This window comes from Nannobrachium achirus (assembly GCF_963921795.1).
Source record: "Nannobrachium achirus genome assembly, chromosome: 13".
Lineage (NCBI taxonomy): Eukaryota > Metazoa > Chordata > Actinopteri > Myctophiformes > Myctophidae > Nannobrachium > Nannobrachium achirus.
This window is the reverse complement of record NC_137833.1, coordinates 45,750,668-45,775,593: the sequence shown is the minus strand read 5'-3', so window position 1 is coordinate 45,775,593 and position 24,926 is coordinate 45,750,668. Positions and strand designations below refer to the sequence as shown.

Genomic DNA, 24,926 nt, shown 5'->3' with positions numbered 1-24,926 from the left:
GAACAACCCCCGCGGAGCCAGTTATCCCTTACATAAGCACCTTTGGCCCTGGCTAGGGGGTCTGACACTTACCTCTGTTGTGATTACATCCTCTGCATTGAATGAATACTGTATGTAAAAGCCCATGCCACACCTATTGTTTGTTGGCCATGGGACCTCCTGAGTTCTAGCTTTTGAGAGAAGGGTATAAAGACACAGACAAAATGAGATGAGAGGGACTTCGGTAGGGAGAGGTGAAGGACTTACCCAGGCCATGGGCATTAGGGCAGACAAGGCTGAAGCCTTGTAATTGTCATTATTCTGTATTATGGACTTGTTGCTATTGTCTCTAAATAAACGGAACATCTACTACTCGTCACCTTGGATTGGACTCTAAATAAACGGAACATCTACTACTCGTCACCTTGGATTGGACTCATATTTCTCTTTGACAGATGTCTGTTTGGCTTCGGTCAGTCTGAGGTGAAATTTCCATAGTTTTAGTTTCTGTAATCATTGAATTTCAGCAGGGTGGGTGATTGGCCCAGCTGCTACGGGTGGAGCACTCATTGTCTGGACTCTGGGAGCATGTCGCTGTTACTACATGTCATCTTTTCGACACCCGACTCTAACCCTCACCCTAACTTTAACCTCTGTGGAGTGAGTCGCTACTCGCTAACCCTCCGGTCGAAATGATGGGCGTTCGCAAAAGCGAGATTTCCCCCTGGACTCTACCCTTCAACCTGTTCAGCTTCGTGCTACACTAAGATTTGATCTACCTGTGAGACCATCCAACCTCCTGGTTTCTGCTGCTACCACAGAAGATGACAATGCATGGCTCAGAAATGGTGGGGAATGACAGCGTGGGAAGCATCAGCGTGGTAGGCAGATCATGATATCATGCCATCTATGGTAGACGTTTCAACAGATATCTTGATTTTTCTGAGCCATGCATTGTCATCTTATGTGGCAGCAGCAGAAACCAGGAGGTTGGATGGTCTCACGGGACCTTGTACAGCCGGTGAACTGAATTATTTTGTCTTGAGGGTAGCTGGTGGCACAATTGTGTAGGCTGATGGCAGAGGTGTCACTGATTGGTGGAAGCGCCATCCTGACTAATCACTATAGACAACATGCCTGGCCACGCCCCCTACTTCCGACCGGAAGCCCTTTTTTGGGCTTGATCGTAGCGCGATTTCCTGTTTACGTTCATCTGATCTGATTCTCCTCTTAACTAATGAGACGGGATTGTTTTACTTTGTAATTTTACTTTGTAACTTATGTTAACAATGTCACTTAATGGCAACACTCATCCACTCTGCTGATAAATAAATGAGTTGTGACGATACACACCTGTTCTGCCATCATTCAATGTTATGAGTTGGAGGGAAAAAAAAAGAGATCTCAATTGAAACAATTGCCATAGGCTTTCTTGGGCGTATGCTTTTAGTTGACCTTGTACTAGTGTACTGTCATGAAACTACCTTTTTTCATATGCAAACTTCTTAAAAAATAACGCTATTTAAATTGTTTCAAAAGCTTTATACCCTGTATATAAAATGTCACAATGCGACATAGCTTTTTACACAATGCTGTACTCCCTCCAACTGCATGTCATATTATATGTTCGCCATTTTAAACTGTTTTTATTTTATTTGACACTTGCTTTGGCAATATAAACATGTCTTCTCATGCCAATAAAGCTCCTTTGAATTGAATTGATATAGGCCTACAAATAAACAGATTTGTGTATTTGAAAGCAAGCATTGAACCTAATCAGTATTTCATTGAAGCGAATGTTGTATGATTTCTAGCTAGCAAACCTTTTCCCTTCAGAACGCTGGTTGATCATGTCAAACGTTGTCATCTCCATTCTCCTCTGTTCTGGGATGAAGTCACAGTTGGCTTGTGTTGTGTGATATGCATTAATGTTTTTACAAATAGGCCTGTCAACAACTCAACCCACTCCAGAATAGACATAATACACATTAGCCCACCTATTATGTGCATCCTATGCTGTGTTCATTTCACTATATCACTGTAAATCATCGATTTAATCCTAATCAAGGCAATATAAATATCCATTCATATTTAATGCTCATTTAATCATTAAATCCTAAACTGTCACGTCAAAACAATGAATACATTTGGCTTTAATAGATACAAAAACAAACTGGATTAATTGAAAATGACAAGTGTTTAAAAGCATTCCTTCAAAGCATCATTGGGAACATTCCTTATCTCAATAACACAATATACAGTACAACATTTGAAACCCTCAACAGTAAAAAAAAAAAAGGCATGGACAAGTCAAAGAAAAGTGTGTATAAATATTTTATTGCAATAAATATGATGAGGAGACCCTCACATCTGGCTTCATTGGTCCTGGACGTACAGTACAGGTCTGAAAGACAGAAAACAATTGCATTCACAGATACAACACAACAGCGAAGAGCTTGTATTTCAATTATAATCAATGTTGTGTTGTCACAAGTGAAAATAACTTGTACTTAGTTGTAACAAGAGTAGTCCCCATACAGTAAAAGATCGTAGCTAACAAGGCTAATTAGCTAGCATGAGAGTTTTACCTTGTTGTTGTTGTTGTTGTTGTTGTTGTTGTTGTTGTTGTTGTGAGTCGTGCTGCTTCTCTGGGGAGTTTGCTGAGTTTAGGATATGTTAAGGATGTCATCAATACTATTAACTGGTGTAGATAGAATAAAAACATCGAAGATAGCGGTGCGCTTGCATATCAAGAGACCATGACCGCAGTCACCGCACCATCTGACAGCTGGAAAAAAAACCTCCGTTGGTTTAACCCTTTCAGTTCATTGTCATAATCTTTTACTGCAGCGCTGGGCAGTGTTGCCAAAATTTGTGAGAGAAATAAGCCAAACAAGCCAACTCTTGCAATATAAATAAGCAAAAAAACAAGATAGTTTAGGTAAATAAATTGACTTGGCAACACGTTTATATGCATGCCTGACAGAGAGAACCCGGAAGTTCCCTTTCGACTTGGGGGCGGGGCGTCCCTCCTGCAATCGGCCAGGAATGTTGTCTATTACACCACGATCAGTTCCGCCATGTGTGTGTGACGGATGTTTGCCCCATCAAGTATCATGTTGACTAGAGCCAAGAGGATGGTGGCACAGCTCCCTGCTGGCAGTTTTCCTGGAATGACCCATCAAAGGAGAAACTTGCATCAACTTGTGACTGTCATAATATCTTTTCCTGTGTTCTGTTGAATGTTGTGCATGTTTGATACTTTTATCAGGCTTGCTTTACTAGAATGGATACAATTTCAGCCTTAAAATGCCAAATGTAGGTGTACAGATTTGATGACTGAAGCAAAGTAAGACATCTTTAATAATGACTTATCATCTTTAAATCATTACTTAAGTGAATATCTGTATGATCTTGCATGCATTGCCCCCACCCCAGACCTGCCAACCAATTTAGCACACATGTGTTGTGGCTCAGACTGAGGCGGAAATGTTTTGCTCCCTGCCATGTAGTTCCTCCCAGGCACCACATGAATGGTGCGTGAATGGGGCGCATGTCGCTGGGGAGCACTGGAACGGAAGCTATGCTAGTTTTTTCGGCAGAAGAAGAATTGAACCGAAATGGCGGGGTCTGTTTTGTTTTGGTCTCATAGCGTCCAACTATTGCTCGGATTGTACATAACAGCGATATAAATCAGATTCATTTATAAAGCTCTGTGGGGTGAGTAGCTAACCTGCTGACGCTTGTTGTGTATGAAGCCCGTACTTGGGAGCGTTTCGCTGTTTCTGTGTCATCTTTTCGACACCCAAACCTAACCTTTACCATGTCGAAAGAGCGAGATTTCAGAGATGTTGCACGCGAGCAACAAGTCGGAAAATGTAAAAACTTGTGACACAGGTTTTAATACAATGAACTGAAGCATTGGCCATGATTGGGCTTTAGAGTCAAGATCCAAAATAATGAAAATAAAATTCTGAGCTGCCTGTTCCACTTTATCTAAATGAGTATGAATGAATGAATTAGGCCTATGTGTATTGTCAAAAACATTAACAGTGAACAAATGATTTATCACCGGTGAATATATGAGTATCAACAATGAGTAGCTTGTAGTAGAATGAATATACAGACTAGGCTGTATGTGATCTATACACAATGTAGCCTACAATATGTAGGCATATATATCAATTAATGAATGGAATAGAAACCTACATGAGTTGAATACTTTCAACTTCATGCAAATCATGCACAGAAAATTGGTTTTATTTAGGCTGCTCAATTCACAATGTTTAACAAAGACACAGGTTTATGTAAATAGCTTACTTGACAATGAAAAGCTATTTTGCAATTTGAATAACATGATTATATTGATGCATGTTCATTCATAAAGTCACTGGTGATAGACTGTTTTGCTAGTCTATTGTTAACTAACTCTGAGCAAGTGCAGTTAGTATATGTTATTCAATATTTGTCAACAATATTGCCAATGCAACATTTACTGTATTGCCTGGTAATACTTTTTCTCTGGACCAAATAGCATTTTATTTAAAAGGTTGTTATAACATGCATGGGTACAATTTCAGCCTTAAAATGCCAAATGTAGGTGTACAAATGTAATTTCCTGTGTTCTTGTAAATTTTGGGAGTTTGATACCAAATCCAGGAGAAATGACAATCATCCTGGCAAATCCAGGAGCATTGGCAAGCCTGCCAATGAGCGTGGACAATTTGGCAAGTTGGATTTTTGGCGAAGTGACCTGATACTGTGTGTGGCTGTGCAGTGCAGCCTGCTTGCAAGCGTTTACATGTGTGCTAAGATAAAAACATACAAGCGTCTAACTTTGCGTTGCCATGTCTTGTTTGTGAGAGAGAAACAAGCAACCAGGTCTATGAAAATAAGTCCACGTTTTTCTGTTGCCCTGAGTGACTTATATTGGACTTTAAAACAGGGGTCTTCAACCTTTTTCAGGCCAAGGACCCCAGTCCCCTTAGTTGAGAGAGATGAAGCAGGGACCCACAATTCTTGTGGGATTTGTATTAAATGTTTGCTTTCAAACATTTAACCACTTAAACTCTCAATAGCCTTCTTTAAACTTGTCCTTTGGCTTGGTACTTGGTCTGCACCAAAACCTCTTTGCTGGAAATAGCCGATCTACAAGCTCACAACACATTGCGAGCTTGTAGATCTGTTATTTTTGTCTAATGTTCCCACCAGAATATGAATGTGAGGGTTCAGGTGGTTCATGTTACTAATCATGTACAATGTAAACAAAAGTCCCTATCACAATGATTTGGTTCAGTGATCACAGGACATCAGGGATGTGGTTCCCCTGACATCACAGTGACATCAGAGCATGATGTCAGAGCGGCAAACCCATAGGCCGTAAAAATGTGTACACGTCTATATTATGGACGGACGGACACGAACAAGCTGTGAGGTTTCTCATAGTAAACTGCGACCTTCGGTCGCAATAATTGGCCACTGGTACACATCTGCAATTCCATGATTTATTAGCAATAAGCAATAAGCATTTACCCTTCAAACAAATTGCACATCAAGGACAAATACGCCCAGACATTTTGTGTTGATGCCAACTAGACTAGAGTATAACAGCAGTTTAGTTTGTATGCATGATTTTCTTCATCCAGCCGAGCAGTTCGGTGACGTCGGCATAAACAGACGGCACCTTCAGAGGGCAGCCCTTCTCGCCCCAGGAGGTCACACCAACCAGGATCCAGCGTCCATCCTCCCTTCTCTTACACACCAGGGGACCACCAGAGTCACCCTGAAAGCACAAGCAGTTATGTTTGTAAAACATGAACTCATTCACTGCCATTGACACATGTGTCATGTTGTGTGTGTGTGTGTGTGTGTGTGTGTGTGTGTGTGTGTGTGTGTGTGTGTGTGTGTGCGTGTGCGTGTGCGTGTGCGTGTGTGTGTGTGTGTGAGAGAGACTGTCTTTCTGAAGCTCAGAATGCCGTCAATATGTAATTATATCACAGCCATATTTCTGAAGAAAAGTGTGGATGTTCGGACGACTGGAGTATGTATTTGTGCGTTACACTCACGTTGCAGGTGTCACCTTCACCCCCTCCTGCACAGCGCATACGATCGGTGATCCCTTTGTGGTACGAGTTGCATTTCTCAGTGCTGATGAGGGGCACACAAACCTGCTGTAGCTTTTCAAGCCTTTCCTCAGCTGGGGAAAAAAATACACAAAAAATATCTATATTTTATAATGGAAGTCTATGTGGATCGGATTGCCCTAATCTGGGCACTGGTGAGGTTATCTGCTCGCTAGACTCTTTCAGGGCCAGGCCAGCTAAGGAAGTGAACAGTGGTTGAATTGGGCCGAAACCTTGCCCAAATATGGAGTCACACGTGATATGTCAAGATGTAACTGATGTAAGATAAAGAAACACCTCTTACTGTAATCCTTTTGAGCTGTGTTAACCGCTCCTTCATCTGGCTTTGTATGTACAGTATGTATGTATGTATGTATGTATGTATGTATGTATGTATGTATGTATGTATGTATGTATGTATGTATGTATGTATGTATGTATGTATGTATGTATGTATGTATGTCCCACACTTTGGGACATTCATACATTCATTGGCCAAGCATGGAACGCTTAATGAAAAAAATAATTAATTTAAAAAAGGCACTGCTCACTTCATACTGGGCATGTGTGTTTTTTTCTTTTCTTTTCCTTTCTTTTTTTAGAAGTAATTTAATATTTGCCAGAAAGTTTCAAGGTGAAAACCCAGAAAGGTGGAGTAGATCTAACTCTATTAGAGTAAAAGATTACTCTATCTTTTGTTTATAAAATCTTCTTGAAGCTTTGCATTTTAGTTTTTGCATTTTGTTTTATATTGTGAACAAGACATTTCAAACTAATAATTGACAATTGCTGAGTTAATAATCTGCTCTATTAGGTTGCTCTGCAGTAGCCTACTTGCCACATGTACACACCCTACTCTATTCTAAATAGCTGACTGTACTGGTAAAAATTAATTAATGGTCCAATCTGTGTTTGAGGGTTGAAAAGTGTTTCACTCACTTGTGAAGTTGATCCAGCCCCAGCCAGTGGCCACACAGTTAGACACCATGCCATCAGGGAAGTCATCACTATCAGGCAGACACACAGGGGACACATGCTTGTTGGGCACGACAGGGGTTTTCAGCTTGATCAGTGCGATGTCATAGTCATAGGCGTCATCGTCAGAGTCCACTGTCTTGTACTTTGGGTGTTTGAAGACCTCCTGGGGAAATTACACAGTCATCTTAGCGGTTAAAAGATCCCTGGCTAAAAAGCCTTATATGCCTTATTACAGTGTATATTTGAATTGCCCTCTGTAACTAAAATTAAAAACTCTTTCAATGTTTTATTTATTTTAGAATAGTTCATCTTTTACTCGGTGTGCATGGGACAATGCCCGTCACAAGTTGATACTGTCATTTGTCCATGTGTGGTCTAACCCAGTCCTTGTTAGTCTTATGGAATTTATGGAATGCAGGTGCAAATAGAAAACAACTTAATACGTCCTATGGTTAATATGAGCATCAAATCAATATTTAAAATAGTTTTTATTCATTCCATATACATTCCATTGGGCTGGACCACACATGGACAAATGACATCATCAACTTGCGTCGGGCATTGTCTCTCTTGAGTAACTAGGCCTATTTCTTATTATTTTTTTATTTGTAATCTTAGTTATAGATGGCAAAAGGCTTATAGCCACAGATCCTTTTAAGGAGTATTATGTGCAAGAAGCCAGTTGTTGCTGCTTGTTGATTGAATGTCTGGCTTTAACCATGTTTTACAATATGTAGCATCAAACATTAAAAAGTTATCAAAAAAAAGGAGAAAAAAAAGAATGGAGGTAATTGAGATCACTCTGATAACAAATAAACATAATGTTGTGTCTGTATTACAGCTGTATCATGCAATATAAACCAGATCACCAACCTTAATTTTACTAGTCTGGACTACATCGTACCTGCTCCAGGGGTCATGCGCGCCCAGGATTACACGGTGGTCTAAATCACTGAAAAGATGGTGAGAGATTTACGGAAAAGACTTTTAAGACTCTAATAGGGACTGCAGCATGTCTGTCTCCCCCACACAAGAACACCAATTGGTTGAGTTGTAACAGATTGCTTTGTGGTTTTGTATCCATGTTGTTCTTATTTTGTTCTTAAAATCTTACTCTAGCATGTTGAAATAGTGTGTACTCTCAGTTTTGGAAATGCTACTGTACTGTAGATGGATAGAATAAAATATTTATTTCAGAGGGAGACATTGTCTACTCTACTGTACCTGATCTCACAGTGGGCAGCAGTCACAACCCAGTCCTTCTTGATCAGTGATCCACCACACAGATAGTTCTTTTGACCCTGGTCACTATCCATGACATTCTGAATTCACATTAAGGCTCTGTTAGTGACATAGGATTTTTCTAACTTAGTCTCTCTGCACCTGATACCCACATTAACATCCCTTAGTCTGTTATCACCATTGCCATCCCTTAGCTAAGGCTCAGTAGTCTGTCTACTGGCTACCAGGAGGCTGGTAGACCCGTTATCACCCACTGGTCACACATTACCGATTTATGTGCCCTTATGGACAGAATAGTAAATATTGTTCCCCCCTAGTTCACATGGTGCAAGTTAACACAAATAAAAACGAAAATAATAATTAAAATCGTCCAGCTAGCTGCCTGGTTAGCTCACTCAGCAGCGATGATTAGCAGGGAATCCAAAGGCCCGAGTTTGAGTCCCGCTGAGGAACAGCAATAAATCATTCCTCTGAACGTGCGCATTGCAATGACAAGACCATGGGTGATAACGGGTCTATCAGCCTCCTGGTAGCCAGCAGACTACTGAGCTAAGGGATGACAACGGTGATAACAGACCCATACTAAGGGATGACAACAGGGATATCGGCTGTTCAGTAATTCAGCTATTGCGTTTAATGATAATTATGCCATGAATGCACTGTCCAGTCTATCAGTGACATGTGTGGATAATTACATGTTAAACATAAACAAAGTGTTGTAAAATGATGTACCTGCAGGGTGATCTGCCAGGGCCAGGAATGAGCTTTAGCCTCCTGACCATTGATGATACCTAGTCCATCACTTGGAAGACATTCAGGGACTTTTGGTTCGATGGCAGGAACACCACAGGCTGTAGAACATTATATACACGAATGAATTTATGTAGGTTAGCATCATAACATAATTGCCTAAGTCACCCTTTTGGTCAAATTGACTGCTGCATCATTGTGCCTCTTAGAATGCTTGTTACATTCCTTTCTGCCTAAGTAATTTTAAGTAATCTTTTTTGACTTAGCCATACATTATAAGTAATAAGCATTCTGAGGATATTGGCAATAATTCAAGCTGAATCAGCAGTGTTAGGAGAGTAGAATTAGTCAGAAATAAATGAAGGCAGATGATTGCCTCATGATTGTCTAAGTCAACCAGATGACATAGTGTTTTTTTTAATTAATTATATAGTTATCTTCTTTTCTGAAAACCTTTGACTGATATATACTACGATATACATGCAAAGTGTTTGGGGGAAAACAAAGCGGTGGTGTATAATATGCTTTAGCCTGGTTGAACACACATTTGGTAAACAAATTACAAATGTACAGCACACCACTTATAGGAGTAGTTCACCCCCAAAATTATTATTATTATTATTATTCTATTGATTACTCGTGCCATGGAGACTTAAGTTCAATAATATTTTTTGTGTTTTGTCGCATTCCTAAGACAATAATTTGATTACAATAAATGTACCCCCATTGATTCCGGATGGGGACCTGAATGCATTTGGGTCCCCATCCGGAAGGAATGGGGCTAAATTTACTATAATCATTTTTTTTCTTAGGAATGCGACAAATACCAAAAAATATTATTGAACTCAAGTCTCCATGGCCTGAGTAATCAATATAAAAAAGTCATTTTGGGGGTGAACTACTCCTTTAAGCCATATTTTAATCTGTGTCATATAAAAGAGTCATGCAAAATTAGTGAAAATAGCTTTATTTATTTATTTATCACTCGTCTGAATCAAATGTATACCTTTGTGATGAACAAGTTGTACTTTTAGGCCACATATAACCCTGCAACCCTCCAACTGTGTTATTGTGATAAGATTTAATTCATTATTGTGTATTGATTCATTCAAGGTATTAATATTTTAGACATTTCAATTGTGTTCTGCTCATGTAAATCATTCATGTTGTATTCAGTACTTATATTATTATACTATTATGTTATAATGTTTTATGCTTAATAAAGCAATTATTTAGATGGCTACTTTTCTACTTAATCATACAGTTCATGTCTAAACTCTACACACCTGGTGACTCAACCATCACATCTTCAGGGGAATGAAGGTGGACTGCTGATGCCAACTGTGTGCCTGTTGAAATGAAGGAGAGTACCAGTTAAACCTGCATGGGCAATACAACTTAAGAATTCCCATATTTTGGACCAAATTATTTGACTGACACTTTTTATTAAAGGGGCCACACCATGCTTTTAAAAACATATATTTTATATAAATATTGGTCCATAATACGGTTTTATACAGGTTTTAGCCTAAACAACCACTCAGATATTGAAATTTCATGTTCTGTCTGTCTCTAATTCCAAGCCATTTCACATGCATTACCAAAATGCCCTTTGTTGGCAACGGGGCGCTGTCTTTGGGCCAAAATTGAAACGATACAGAGAAGATACCATGGCACCATGCTAATCTTCTCTGTATCGTTCCAATTTTAGCACCACTTTACCTCATTCCACCTCATATGTCTCAATAGAATATAGCCTCCCAAAAAACTACCGCCCGTTCTCGAGGGGGCCCAATAGGAAATAGCCCCCTGTGACATAGAATGGGGCCGATTTCAAAAGAGTATACCGTTCAGAGTACATGCCCATTCAGAAAATCACTGAATTGAAAGGCATTTTTTTTCTTTTTTTTTTTCTTTTTGCGACCTCTTCCTTAATTTCTCTCAGTAAAATATAGGAAGAAATGTTCACCTGAACTACATGACGTTTCGAGTGTGGTAGCTCTTTCTCAGACAAACTGCACATTTTTGGTTGTTTTTAAATGTCCCTCTGAATATCACAGTATATAATGTATAACACCACAATAATGGCTAAATCCTTCACGGAAATCCACATACCAAGCTCAATTTTTGTTCTAAATAATCCGATAAATATTTGTGCTTTATTTCTCTCCGAATCAAAACAACAAGCTGTGAGAGTGAATAAAATGAGTGAATAATTCTGAAGATAAAGTTATACTGTACCTGAGTTGCAGACCAAGAAGATGATGATCCAGACTTTCTCCATGTATGCCTCAGCATCTGGACCTGGCTGTTGTCCAGACTGTAGTCTTCACTGAACAAGTCTTTCTCTTATAGCTCTTTGCTTATGACGCACTTTGACATACATCCTTTCTCGGCAAGTCTGTGGCTTTAGGTGTTCACAGAAAGGTGCAAAGGTGTGAAAGGGTAGGAAGCAGACGCATTTCTAAGTAACTGACCACAGTGGCTGGAGGGGTGTGGGGGATGGGACATTGTTGGCGTTCCATTGAAATGTACCCCTGTTACCTTCGTTCTTCATTTTTTGCCATCAACCTTGAGCCGCTGTAGCGGTCAATGTTCCCTCTAATTTTTTTTCGGTCTGAGCAAACACTCTAACCTTCTGAGCACAACTTGAGCACTGATGAGCAAATATGTCGAGTGCATGTATACTGCGTCAGTGCATCAAGTCATGTCAAGTTATGGCTTATTCAAATTTAATTACAGAATAAGTAATAGCGGTTCGACTACTGTTAATAAACTGTAGGCTACTATAGGACAGTTAAATTTAAAAAGACGGGGGAAAAAGGGTTTTATATCCATTATTATTCAGTATTAGGCCCACAGACTGATTTCCCCCCTTGGGATAATAAATCTATCTATCTTATATACACATGTTGACAACATGTTGTGTAAATACAATACAAACAATGGGCCTAAATATGAGTCAAAATAACAATACATTGACATATTGACATTGACACATCTAAAGAAGTGTCATTATTATGAATAAAATACAGTCCAAAAGCACTATGTGTAGTGCCAAAGTGCCAATGTAAGCATGCATGCGAAAATTTGGTATAGGCCTACCATTTCACACTCAATTTAAATTAACACTGGCTTTTGACCTTGTAGATTGCTTTCCCAAAAATTAAATCATATAATATGACCTAAGCTAGCCCATAACCTTACAGAGAGGTGGACTCTCTCCCTAACGCTAACCCAACTTGTATTTTTTATAAAATCAACAAATTAATTTAACTCTGAGTGTGGGGTTCCATTTGTACACTCTGAGTTATACATATGGGTCCATCAGTGGTGCTTTGGGATTTTCTTTTCCGGGCGGACGGTCATTTATTGACGTCACGTGCACGCGCGTGCACGCGCCTCTAGAGGCTATTTAGATAGAAAGGATGTCAGCAGATCTAATGGTGGGAAAACAATAGTTTTCTAGTCTTGATTACATTTGCATTGTTACATAAGATTTTATGTTCTACTTTCTTTTAATTCATTTAGAAAATACAGCGCTGCAGTAGGCTAGAGAAACAAAGTTTGCCTTGAACGAATCTCAAACACTAAATACCACACAGTAATGGAGCCATGTATGAGGACACACACATCGACACATGCACATGCATTCACAGCTGGAAACCTAGGTGTTAAAGTAGTATATATCCATATGAATAGAGGGTGCTTGGCTTGAAGACGCTCACACATTCAACACTAGAAACCTGTTATGCATAGTAGTAGCCACTGATTAAAGTATTGCTTGTAGTTATCGCGGATTCGCGGGGTGGGGGATTGCCGCGGCTCTCGCGGGGGGGGGGGGGGGGGGGTATGCACGCGTTTACACGGTCGTGCACCGTTCGGTGCCGTCCGTGCGTCCGTGTGGGAATTTTTCGACCACACAGCGTCCGGTCGCGTCCGGCCTCCAAAGCGCTACTGGTCTTTACCCTCCTTATTTAAAAGTATTGATACATTCTTGTTTATTTCAGACTATAGCCTAGTTAGCTATTAGTCAAAGTCAGAGGCCCTTCCTCCTTTCAGAGGCCCCACATGCACAAACTCTTGCTGAGTCTCAGCCAACTGCTGCACTGACTCGGACAGAAGTTTGAGTGAGCGTGACAGTCCCTAGCAGCATGTTGGTTGCATGCTGTTCTTCAAGGCGTAGCAATGCATTCTGCAGCATACTGTGCCTCTGACTATGTGAAGTGTGGAGGGGTACATTTTAAGACGCCTGGGGACATCTTAGGCACTCAAAGTGTTAACACTTTGGCTGTGTCCGAAATGCGGAACACGTTCCCTACTCCCTAACCCTAAATGAGGGATCCAGATGTAGTGTACTACAGTAGTGAACAAATCAGCGCATTTCGGACACTACTCCGTCGCCATCTGGTTGCGTCATCGTTGTCGCACAGTTAAAACGCTCAGAGCCCTGCTTTTGGAGCAATAAATAATAGCTGATCTACAAGCTCTCAACAGGGGCGAAGCGACACGTTGTGAGCTTGTACATCAACTCCCCAATGCTTGTGGATTGTAAATAACATACCAACATGTTGCGGTGTTATTATGAGAAATAGGCCTATATGTTTTTATTTATCACAATTCAATAAAATCTTATAAAAAAAATATATATATTTTTCAATTGTAGTCATTCATTGGTGAATGAATGAATAATGTTTGTGCCACAATCATTTGTCTCACATGCAGACATACACCCATGTTTGTGATAAAATAGGTTATTCTTGCTAACTTAATAAATAACATTATTTATCATGATTATTATTATCAGCTGTGGAAGGTTGGGAAGAAAAGAGAGATCGAAAAACAAAAGCATCCAGCGTCTATTCTTGTATAATTCTCTTCATAAACAACTTTAGAGCTTTTTTCATCATTTGTTCTCTGGTGACAAAGTTGTTTTCTTTAGCCGGTGATTCTGCTACGAGTGGCTCTGTTGCTTTTGTTCAGCAAAAGGTGGCTATGGCTAGCTGCGTTCGTTGCCTTCTGCCCAGAGACGAGCCGGCACACTGCACGTGCGTGCTCAAAGTGCGAGACAGCGGCCGCAGCGCAGTGCATTGTGGGGCGGTAGGGCTTGAATAGTGACCATCGAATGTACACTACAAATCCAGATGCATTGTGGGATACTTCAGTACACGTACAAAAATGCTCACTATACATTCGGACACTAGTTCAAAATGGCAGAGCCCCCTTTTAGTACACTACATTAGAGAATAGGGTGGATTTCGGACGCAGCCTTTGAGTGCCTAAGATGTCCCCAGGCGTCTCCAGCCCCAGGCGTCCCCAACTCTGCTCAGCCCTGCTGCCCAACTGGTAAAATTAGAGCACTTCCAAGTCTCCACAAACCACTGCACAACTGAGAAAGAAAGAAAGAAAGAAAGAAAGAAAGAAAGAAAGACTAATGCCTTTTACAATCCTTCTTCTCTCAACTTGAACTTGACTCTGACTGTGTAACTCTGTGTATTCTCATGGCTGAACCCTGACCAGTGTTTGAGTTTGTGACATCCACCGTTGGTCCAACGTCCACCAATGAGGTCATAGACCTTAGTGGGGTACTGCAGTATGCACACACACACACACGCACCTGTGTGCGTGCATGCGTGTGTGCGTGTGTGTAAACACAATTATTTAGAAGCATGTGGCTTAAACCACCAACTGATACAGGAAACACATGCCTCACAAACTGAAAGTTGTGGGGAAAGACAAGAGATAGATGAAGGAAACGAGTTCATGCAATTATAATACAATATGTTGTATATTGTTTGATCATTGATGCATAGTGGTACACATACAATAGCAGCTGTATTATCATTGACTTCTTGGTGTGTGTGTGTGTGTGTGTGTGTGTGTGTGTGTGTGTGTATGACGCTTTAGAGGTGAGAATGTTGCAGCGTGTGTACTGACAGCTTGACAGACTTCAAGGGTGGATGTTTGTTACAACCATGACTTGTAGGCCTTAACAAAAAGGAGGAGAGGAAAGCACACGGCTGGTTTATAAGTGTTTAAAACAATAGGTTTATTTACAATACTAGAAGATCGGTTCGGGCGGCCGAGCGTCTAGTCGGCGACCTGGCCAACTCGGGAACGATGTCAATTGGGAATGAATGCCCCACCCTTTAATGCAAACCCCATTATACCGGTTGTCATACGACCTGTTTTGACCACCTGTTTTATGCCCATATATGGATATATCTGTCTGTTTGCGTCCATGTTATGCCCTCTGTATCTGTCTGTCTGTGTCCCTTTTATGCCCATATATGGAATCTCTGCCCTTTGGGCGACCAAGCGTCTAGTTGGGTGCCGGCCTACTCGGGAACAATGTACATAGGGAATGAATGCCCCACCCTTTAATGCAAACCCCATTATAACTGTTGTCATAGGACCCGTTTTGACCATTTGTTTGCCTGGTCATATCATGCCCATATATGGAGATATCTGTATGTCTGCGTCCATTTTATGCCCATATTTGGAGATCTCTGTATCTGTCTGTATGTGTCCCTTTTATGCCCATATATGGAGATCTCTTCCCTTCGGGCGGCCAATCGTCTAGTCGGGGACCAGCCTACTCGGGAACGATGTAAATAGGGAATGAAAGCCCCACCCTTTAACGCAAACCCCATTTATCTGTTTGTCTGTGTCCATTTTATGCCCATATATGGATATCTCTGTATCTGCCTGTTTTCATCTTGAGCAGTATACAATACACAGACTGTTTGCTCCCCACCCGTGGGGAATGATGCCCCTCCGGTTGTTAGGCAATACCCATCACACCCCGTTGTTCGGTTATGTCATACTGATGACATTCAATACGTAACCATGGCATTTTTTGTTGACTCATGTAGCGTACGTGATGTCAGAGTCTATTATGAAGTGATGTCACAATGAGTCAGCGCTTGCGCCGATTTCCTCCAGAACAGCCTGACAACAATCAGCTCCGCATAAGGAGATTGCGAACGCTTCCCGCCGGTTTCGGAAACGAAAATTGAGGTTGTCCGCGACACGTGCCACTCGGCCGCCCCACGCCGAGTCCCCGAGGGTTGGTATGGTCGGACATGTTTCTCATAAACACTCTTCTTTTATTGTCTGAGGGCGTGGCCTAGACTATGTTCTGCACCTTGTCCGTCCGTTTGTCCGTCTGTGATTAGCTAATTAACCTGTGGCACCATTGCTCTGATCCACAGTGAAACTGATCGCACACTCCCTGGATGCCAGAGGATATTGCCAAGCATCAAGCAAATCGGTACACATATCTAGTCATGTGATCAAGATGGATCTGTGTAGTTCCATACTCTGGTTTATTGTAAATTATGAAGAACAATTTGAAGCAGGGAAATTGGGAGGCAGTGAAGCATCATTTCTAAGTTTGCTGCTACTTTATGATTTGAGTCAGAGGGCCAGTTTGCCTTGAATTAAAAAAGTTTGAAAACCCCTAGGTGGAGTAGTCACCCAAAAAATGACATATTTTCTATGCATCACACACCCCATGAAGCCTTGAATTCATGGAGATTTATTTCTTCTTCATTCTTGAGCCAATAATTTGATGACCGGCGGAGTCTCCTACTGAGTCTCCCATAGACCTTATTCACACCGCGGCCATCTTGGATCACATGTCCGTTCCGCCAACATAGTTCCCCCACATCAAACAGTAGAGAGAGAGAGAGACAGACAGACAGACACAGACACAGAGACAGAGACAGAGACAGAGACAGAGACAGACAGAGACAGACAGACAGACAGACAGACAGACAGACAGACAGACAGACAGACAGACAGACAACAGATAGATACATAGATTACATAGACAGATAATAATAATAATAATAAATATGTGAAATAATGACAAATAGTATATAGCCAATATTCTACGTAGCCTACTCTACAATAATAATAAGGGTAAATATAGCTGCAAGCAGCGATAAAGTGGCCAAGGCATAAAAAGCAGGAAAGCAAAAAGGCATCAAGGGAAAGCAAAGAAGAATATCAAAGAAAAACTAGAAGCAGTGTTCTTCCGAACAGGACTCCGGCAGGTCAGGTAGGTTTTTTTTGGCCTAGTGGTGACTCTTTAATAGGCCAAAGTGAAAAGGGTGCCACGTGTTCTTGGGCCTTTCACGGCAATCGGACGCTGCATGCGGGATTTGAAGCATTTTGTTCCAAAAATGTGTTTTGCAAAAATTGACCCGCTGGTGGCGCTATAACAGGCCAATGTGAGAAGGGTGGCATCTGTTCCTTGGCCTAGTACCCAGGGGGCAAACCAGCCTTTTTTTAGGAAACCTGCATTTGCCCCGACATAAAAGGTTGTCCACCAGAAATATTATCTATGACCCAGTAGGATCACAACCTATATGGACAACCCGGTCAATTTGTACGGCAAAGTTCCAATATGGCCGCCTCAATATTAGCCCCTATTAGTTTTAATGGGGGGTGAATAGGGAAAATTTTTAAACTGAGGGATATTTCCACGAAACTTCACAGGTTGATCAATGGTATACATATGAACATTTTTTGTATTGCAAGTTTCCATGAAATCCAATATGGCCGCCACAATATGGCCGCCATAATGTAAGGACCCAGAAAATAGGTTTTGCCTCTAACTTCTGAACCAGATGAGCTAGAAACGCAAACTTGGTGTCTATTTCATGGTGTCTGACCATGGGAGACTCAATGGAATAGCTAATTTTATTATTGGGTGTGTCTGGACCTTTATTGTGCATATTTGCAAGATGGTGGATTCCCAAAATAGAGCTTTAACATAATTTCTACCATGATTGTTGACTGCTTTTGCAAATACAAGCAATATGAATCCATTTGCTAAGATTTATGGCACAGAAGGGACTTATACCTGTATTATTCTTGAGTTTGCATGTTGTCAAAATGGCTGTAAACAAGATATTATATTTCCTGTCCGATTCTACTGTATGTAGTTGTAGCAATGACTTCAGATAAAATCAGAGACCAAAACAATGTATCTTAGAAATTATTTTTTTATTTAAAAAATTTATAAAAAAAGAGAGAGATTATCTCAATGAAATGAATGCAACTGCCCTTTTGGGTCTTTCACACATAGACATGCACATGCTTTCCAACAACTTCAGCTTCAGGGAAATTATAATGAACACATGATTAAAACAGGCTGCATTATAATGCAAATAATTGCTAGTCACTATCACTGTCATGTGTACCTATCCTGCTGCATCTTGTCTCCAGTCCTTGGCAACGACACCCCAAGTAGCATGCAATTCCCTTCTTCGCACATGAAGTTCAATCACCCGAGAGAGACTTGGAGTAGAACCGCTGCTCCTTCACTTGGAAAGGAGTCAGCTTAGGTGGTTCGGGCATCTAGTATGGATGCCCCCCGAGCGCCTTCCTAGGAAGGTCCTCGATGCACGTCCCACTGGGAGGAGACCCCGTGGCAGACCTAAGACCAGATGGAAGGATTATATCTCCAGACTGGCCTGGGAACGCCTCGGTATACTCCCAGAGGGAGTGGAGGAAGTTACGCAGGATAAGGAAATCTGGAAGTCTCAGTTGGAACCGTTACCCCCGCGACCCGATTCCGGATAAGCGGTTGAAGATGGATGGATGGATGGCACATGAACAGTTTTTCTGGCAGCCTTTGATACAGCTACATGATATTGCCTTGTCCATTGATATAGGCCAGGCTGGCTCTGTAGATGGACAGGGGACTGCCTTCCCATCACTGAGAGACCATCCATATTCAGTGAAGCAAGGGATGTCTGGCTTCGCGATGTGTGCAGTTTTATCTATTATGGCTGCAAGAGCAGCTCTTTTCAGGTGCAGGCCAAAGGCATTTTCTGTAGGTGGCAGCAGCTTCAACAGGGTTGATCGGTTATTTAGGAACTTGTACACTCTCAGCTTTGCCAGGTCAAAGTCCTCCGAATGGTCAGCTTTTGATGCATATACAGCTATTGTGAGGTCTCTAGCCTGATTCTTGACATCCTCTGAGAGGGAATAAGAGGAATTTTCACCAAACTCCTGAAGTGCAGGGAGATCTAGACCCATGCTGGTCTTGAACCATGCCTTCTTTCCAGTGAAAAAGGGATAGCTGGTGGTATCTCTGCCACTCAGGCTGTGAATAAAGGGCAGGGCACGACACTGTGCGAGTCCAAGGGCTGAGACCATGTGATGGATAGGAAGATATGCATCCTGCTCTGTTCTCACCCACAGCTCTGGAAGGTCTAGGAGGTGGGTGGCAGCATGATATAGATGCCTATATCATGCTGCCGCCATGGGAAGGCAGTCCCCTGTCCATCTACAGAGCCAGCCTGGCCTATGGACAAGGCAATATCATGTAGCTGTATCAAAGGCTGCCAGAAAAACCTTTCATGTGCGAAGAAGGGAATTGCATGCTACTTGGGGTGTCGTTGCCAAGGACTGGAGACAAGATGCAGCAGGATAGGTACACATGACAGTGATAGTGACTAGCAATTATTTGCATTATAATGCAGCCTGTTTTAATCATGTGTTCATTATAATTTCCCTGAAGCTGAAGTTGTTGGAAAGCATGTGCATGTCTATGTGTGAAAGACCCAAAAAGGCAGTTGCATTCATTTCATTGAGATAATCTCTCTCTTTTTTTATTAATTTTTTTAATAAAAAAATAATTTCTAAGATACATTGTTTTGGTCCCAATAATAAAATTAGCTATTCCATTGAGTCTCCCATGGTCAGACACCATGAAATAGACACCAAGTTTGCGTTTCTAGCTCATCTGGTTCAGAAGTTAGAGGCAAAACCTATTTTCTGGGTCCTTACATTATGGCGGCCATATTGTGGCGGCCATATTGGATTTCATGGAAACTTGCAATAGAAAAAAATGTTCATATGTATACCATTGATCGACCTGTGAAGTTTCGTGGAAATATCCCTCAGTTTAAAATTTTTCCCTATTCACCCCCCATTAAAACTAATAGGGGCTAATATTGAGGCGGCCATATTGGAACTTTGCCGTACAAATTGACCGGGTTGTCCATATAGGTTGTGATCCTACTGGGTCATAGATAATATTTCTGGTGGACAACCTTTTATGTCGGGGCAAATGCAGCACACCTTCCTTTGCCCCCTGGGTATAGTGGGAATGTGTGTGCAAAATTTCACACACATAGCAGGCTGCGTTTGAGACATTTTGTTCAAAAAGGAGCAATCCTGCAAACCTTGGAATTCAATGTTAGCCAATTAGATAGAATATGATATCTGTCAAATCCGTCATGATTACATCACTGTAGAGATACTGTGTACTGATTTGTGTGATTTTCGGATAAAATCTGAAGGAGTAATATCGAAGAATGTGTTTTACACACTGTAAGTCGGCCTTCTGGTGGCGCTATAAATGGCAGATGTGAAAAATGCAGGGCACAGGTTTTTCCTTGGCCTCTGGGAAGTGTGCATACAAAGTTTTACACTAATCGGTGGTTATAGGTAAAAGCACAAATTGGCCTCTACACAACATGTATGCAAAAGACTGTAGGCCTATATGCAACAGACATAAAAAACTGTGATACTATGCACCTGGACAGTTTGATGATGTACATAGTAAGCCTTGCTGAGCTATGAAGACCATATGAATCGGCCGGGCTATGAATCTCATAGGGCAGGAGCCTATCTCCTGTTTCTGTAGTGTAAGGCAGCTTGATGTACAAGTACACCCCCTGGACATGACGCTAGTATGTCGCAGGGAGTTACCCCCAATCCAACCCTTGATGCTGAGTTTCAAGCAGGGAGGCACTGGGTCCCATTTTTTAGAATCTTTGGTATGACACGACCCGGGTTTGAACCCGGATCTCCCAGTCTCAGGGCAGACACTCAAACCACTAGGCCACTGAGCTGGTACATGTCATCATTGCAATCCTTGGAAATCACAACATAGGTGTAGACATGACAGTTTGTATTATAATGCTTGTTTCAGGATTTATGATGCAAAATACATTATTTAGTAATGGCGGATATTAAAATACGCATCAAGGGGGGTTGGGGGACATTTTTAGGAAGGCTCCATATCAGACATTGTTCAAGGAACCAAACTGTAAAGTCTACCAAATGTCATGGTTTTATGTTTATATAAACCCCAGGCGGGATTCGATCCAACGACCTTCTGCATGAAAGGCATATGCCCTGACCACTACACTAGGCAGCCACAGGATCTGTTAACTATGTTTGTTTAAAAAAAAAAGTTCTATGTAGGCTGAGTGCCTTGATTTTATTGATTTCTTTTTTATATTTTGGAGGCTTGGGGTGAAATCAATCTGAGTAAATGTAATCTGAGTATTTCTGACATTTTTGAGTGATCATATTTTCTTTTACTCAGAACAGAAAAAAAAAACGGCCGGTAGAGAAGGGCTCATTTTAAACATGAACGTGATCTGGAGTTAGATCAGACGTGTCAACATTAAAGAGTTTGACATACGCACATGCCATGGGCATCCAGGATGTTAACATCAACTCAACCCGATGTAGGGTTTGAACTCACAACCATCCATATATCAGGCACAGGCACTGACCACTACACTACGGCAGTCACACATAATGGACCTGTCATTTAAAAAAAAAAAAAAAGTTTCATGTAATGTACTTGACGCCTTCTTTCAAAATGATATAGCGCCCCCCTTTGGCCAATTGGGGTAAGATTGGTTTCAGTGATATTTGGACTAACCCTCTATAGTAGTTCATCATGAAATTTTTACTTTGCATGTATGTTTTAGAGGCAGAAGAATAATTTGCATAAAACCGCAATATGCATTGAATTATTAAAAAAGCATGTTTCAATTTTTAAAAAATCCGATCTGACAGATCTTTAGATATTGGTCCAAAGTTCATGTAAAAAAGGTTCCGTGCACGTGACGCGAAAGTTCCGGAATAAAAGCGGGTTTAAGCGTTTTACAAACTGCTCAAAATGGCGGAAAATCTAAGGGCGGAGCTTACTTAACAAAGACACAGATGTCTTCCGCTTGAGTCAAGGCACGTGTGTAAGCAAGTTGCATGTCTTCAAACGAAACGAGGCATGACTTATGCCCCTTTAAAGTTTGAGTTTTCAAACGCTTCGTATAGCGCCCCCCTTTGGCCAATTGGAGTAAGATTGCTTTCAGTGATATTTGGACTAACCCTCTACATATTTGCCAAATGCCATGAACGTGTCACTTTGCATGTATGATTTAGAGGCAGAAGAATAATTTGCATATAACTGCAACATTGAGTGAATTATTAAAAAAATAATGTTTCGCTTTAAAGAAAATCCGCCTAAAAGTTTCGCGCACGTTACGCGAAAATCCCAGGAGGAGATACATTTTTACTGTTTTTCATATAATTCAAAATTGTGGGAGAAGTAAAGGTCAGAGGTCAAAAGTCAGAGTGTAAAAGTTGTTCGGCATTAGGAGACGCATAAGTGTATACAGTAGGGATGTGAATCTCGACCACTGAGGCGATACGATACGCATCACGATACACTCCCAGCGATACGATATAATTGCGATACATTGAAATCTTGCCGATACGATACATCACGATACACCCCTGACCCCGATACGATGCGATATGATTCACGATATTTTGCGATACACCCCTGGTGCTTACGATGCGATACGATTCACGATTCGGTGCGATTCAACACAATGCAAAGGATTTATATTAAAGCCCATGTAAATTTCCCCCCCAAAAAATTACTAAAAATGCATTACATTTAATTTCCAAACAATTTATTGTTTCACTGTAGTACTAGGCTCTGTCTAACAATCCAACTTATTGAAATCTGGGAGAACACTCCTTGCTGGCTGGTAAAATTGTTTGATTAATACTATATCATTATATCATTATTATATATCATTACATCCTCAACAGGTGGTCAGGGACCCCTAGGGTCCTCAGAGTTATGTGAGGCGGCCAAATATTAATAGTTCGTTTTTACAGTAACCAATTGAACCCTAGCAAGTAGCAACCCTATGGGGGAACATTAGCCAATACATTAACACTTATTGAGGGTTTAAGAGATAATAATTCATGGATTATAATGAATAACATAAATCCATCATATTAATAGAAAAGATAATGTGTGAACAAATAAACACAACATAGTAATGTATTAATGTCACTGATGAAATAGTGCTGTCAAACAAGTCTCTGACAAGTTTTAATCTGCAATAGTTTTATATAATAGCCTATAGTAGTCTAAAATAGCCTACAGTGGGGGTCCCTGCTTGATCTCTCTCTTCTCAGTTAAGGATCCTTGACCTGTATTATTATTATATTGTATGAATATAATCTAGGATTTTGCCATTTCTAGCCAAAATGTTTCAAAACGTAGATATTTGAGTCACAACGCGTCGCGTTGTGAGCTTGTAGGTCTGCTATTTAGGTGCGTGCGCGACACCGTCGAGCTGCCAAGTATAAATCAGGCTCCAGCCTCTCTTTGCAGAGGGAACAGCAGCAGCAGAAGAGTGTTCTGCCTGCTACAGTAACAAGTTTTGAAACAGTGTCAAATACTTTGTTTTAATCGCTAGCTGCACGCCCAGTATCGTTGTTGTAGTTCATACGTGTGTGTAGTTAAAGCGTGGAAGCTTCTGCTTTGTTTAAATCAATTCTGTCGCAGACTCGACAAGAAGAACAAACGGGTGTGGAATGTGGATCATAATATCACGCAGCGTGCTCCAGTCCAGTGACACAACAACGGATCACATCAGCGAACATTGGACAGGGATGTTATAAAGCTAAACGTGGTACTAATCTTGCATGTTTAAGCAGTGGGCTCACGAGTGCTGTCTGTCTGTCTCTGCATTCCGGGTTCACTGCGCTCCGCTGAGCAGCTCAGTGCTGCTGTAAAATACGCATGTCTGTAGAGTCGCTACAAGTGCTTTTTGGGGGGAGGGCTGATGGGGCATTCAATGCGCCTCGGAAACACAGTATAGAATGAAATACTATTATGCAAAAATCGATCCAACCGTGGAATGTACCGATCCAGACACCCACGATACGATACATCACGATTCCAGCCGTCAATTGTACCGATCCACCCTGAATGAACCGATTCACTCGTATCGCGCACGTTTGTATCGCGATTACGATCCGTACCGGTATATCTTCGCATCCCTAGTATACAGGTTTCATTGCTGTACCTGAAACAGGGCATGAGCTACACCAGTTCAAAGTTGGCATTTTTCAAAGGCTTCCTACAGCGCCACCCTTTGGCCGATTGTTGCGAGCTTCGCGTTTTAGCCGTTTGGCATAGTCCTCTGCCATACTGCCGAGTTTCATAAAAAGTGACTGCACGGTCTAGCCGCTAGAGAAAAAGTGGCGGAAGAATAATAGTAATGATGAAGTCCAATATCAATGAGTGGCCATTTGCCACTTCGTGGCCTTGGCCACTAATAATAATAATACAAGTTTTCTCAGCAGGAGTGTGTGTGTGTGTGTGTGTGTGTGTGTGTGTGTGTGTGTGTGTGTGTGTTGTGTGTGTGTGTGTGTGTGTGTGTGTGTGTGTGTGTGTGTGTGTGTGTGTGTGTGTGTGTGTGTGTGTGTGTGTGCGTGCGCGTGCGTGCGTGCGTGCGTGCGTGCGTGCGTGGGTGTGTGTGTGTGTGTGTGTGTGTGTGTGTGTGTGTGTGTGTGTGAGTGTGACAGCTTGACAGGCTTATAGAAATTATTTTATTAGGAATAACTAGAGATGTTACCGATCAATCGGCAATGGATCGGATCGGGCCGATCAAAGCGTGATCGGCGATAATCGGTGGTTTAGATCAAAAGGTAAATTCACCGATCCGATCCGATCGGTGCATCCGATCAACCAGCCGTTCAGTATGCCCACTTGAGTAATGCTGGTAA

The 24,926-nt window shown here is 41.4% G+C and overlaps 1 protein-coding gene and 1 long non-coding RNA gene across 2 annotated transcripts; both read right to left on the bottom strand.

The window, feature by feature from the left end:
* Nucleotides 1–5,593: 5,593 nt before the first annotated feature.
* Nucleotides 5,594–8,395, bottom strand: LOC308297365 (chymotrypsinogen 2-like; the record flags this gene model as incomplete). The annotated part of the gene is made up of 5 exons (XM_080740777.1): nucleotides 5,594–5,761; nucleotides 6,045–6,175; nucleotides 7,041–7,242; nucleotides 7,953–8,031; nucleotides 8,304–8,395. The coding sequence occupies 5 exons, from the start codon at nucleotides 8,393–8,395 to the stop codon at nucleotides 5,594–5,596; spliced, it is 672 nt and encodes a 223-aa protein (XP_080596903.1).
* A 743-nt stretch (nucleotides 8,396–9,138) lies between these two features.
* Nucleotides 9,139–11,382, bottom strand: LOC308296999. Its single transcript, XR_013962652.1, has 3 exons — nucleotides 11,313–11,382; nucleotides 10,358–10,420; nucleotides 9,139–9,172 (listed from the first exon to the last, which is right to left on the bottom strand). It is a non-coding gene; the product is annotated as an uncharacterized lncRNA (long non-coding RNA).
* Between the last annotated feature and the right edge of the window lie 13,544 nt (nucleotides 11,383–24,926).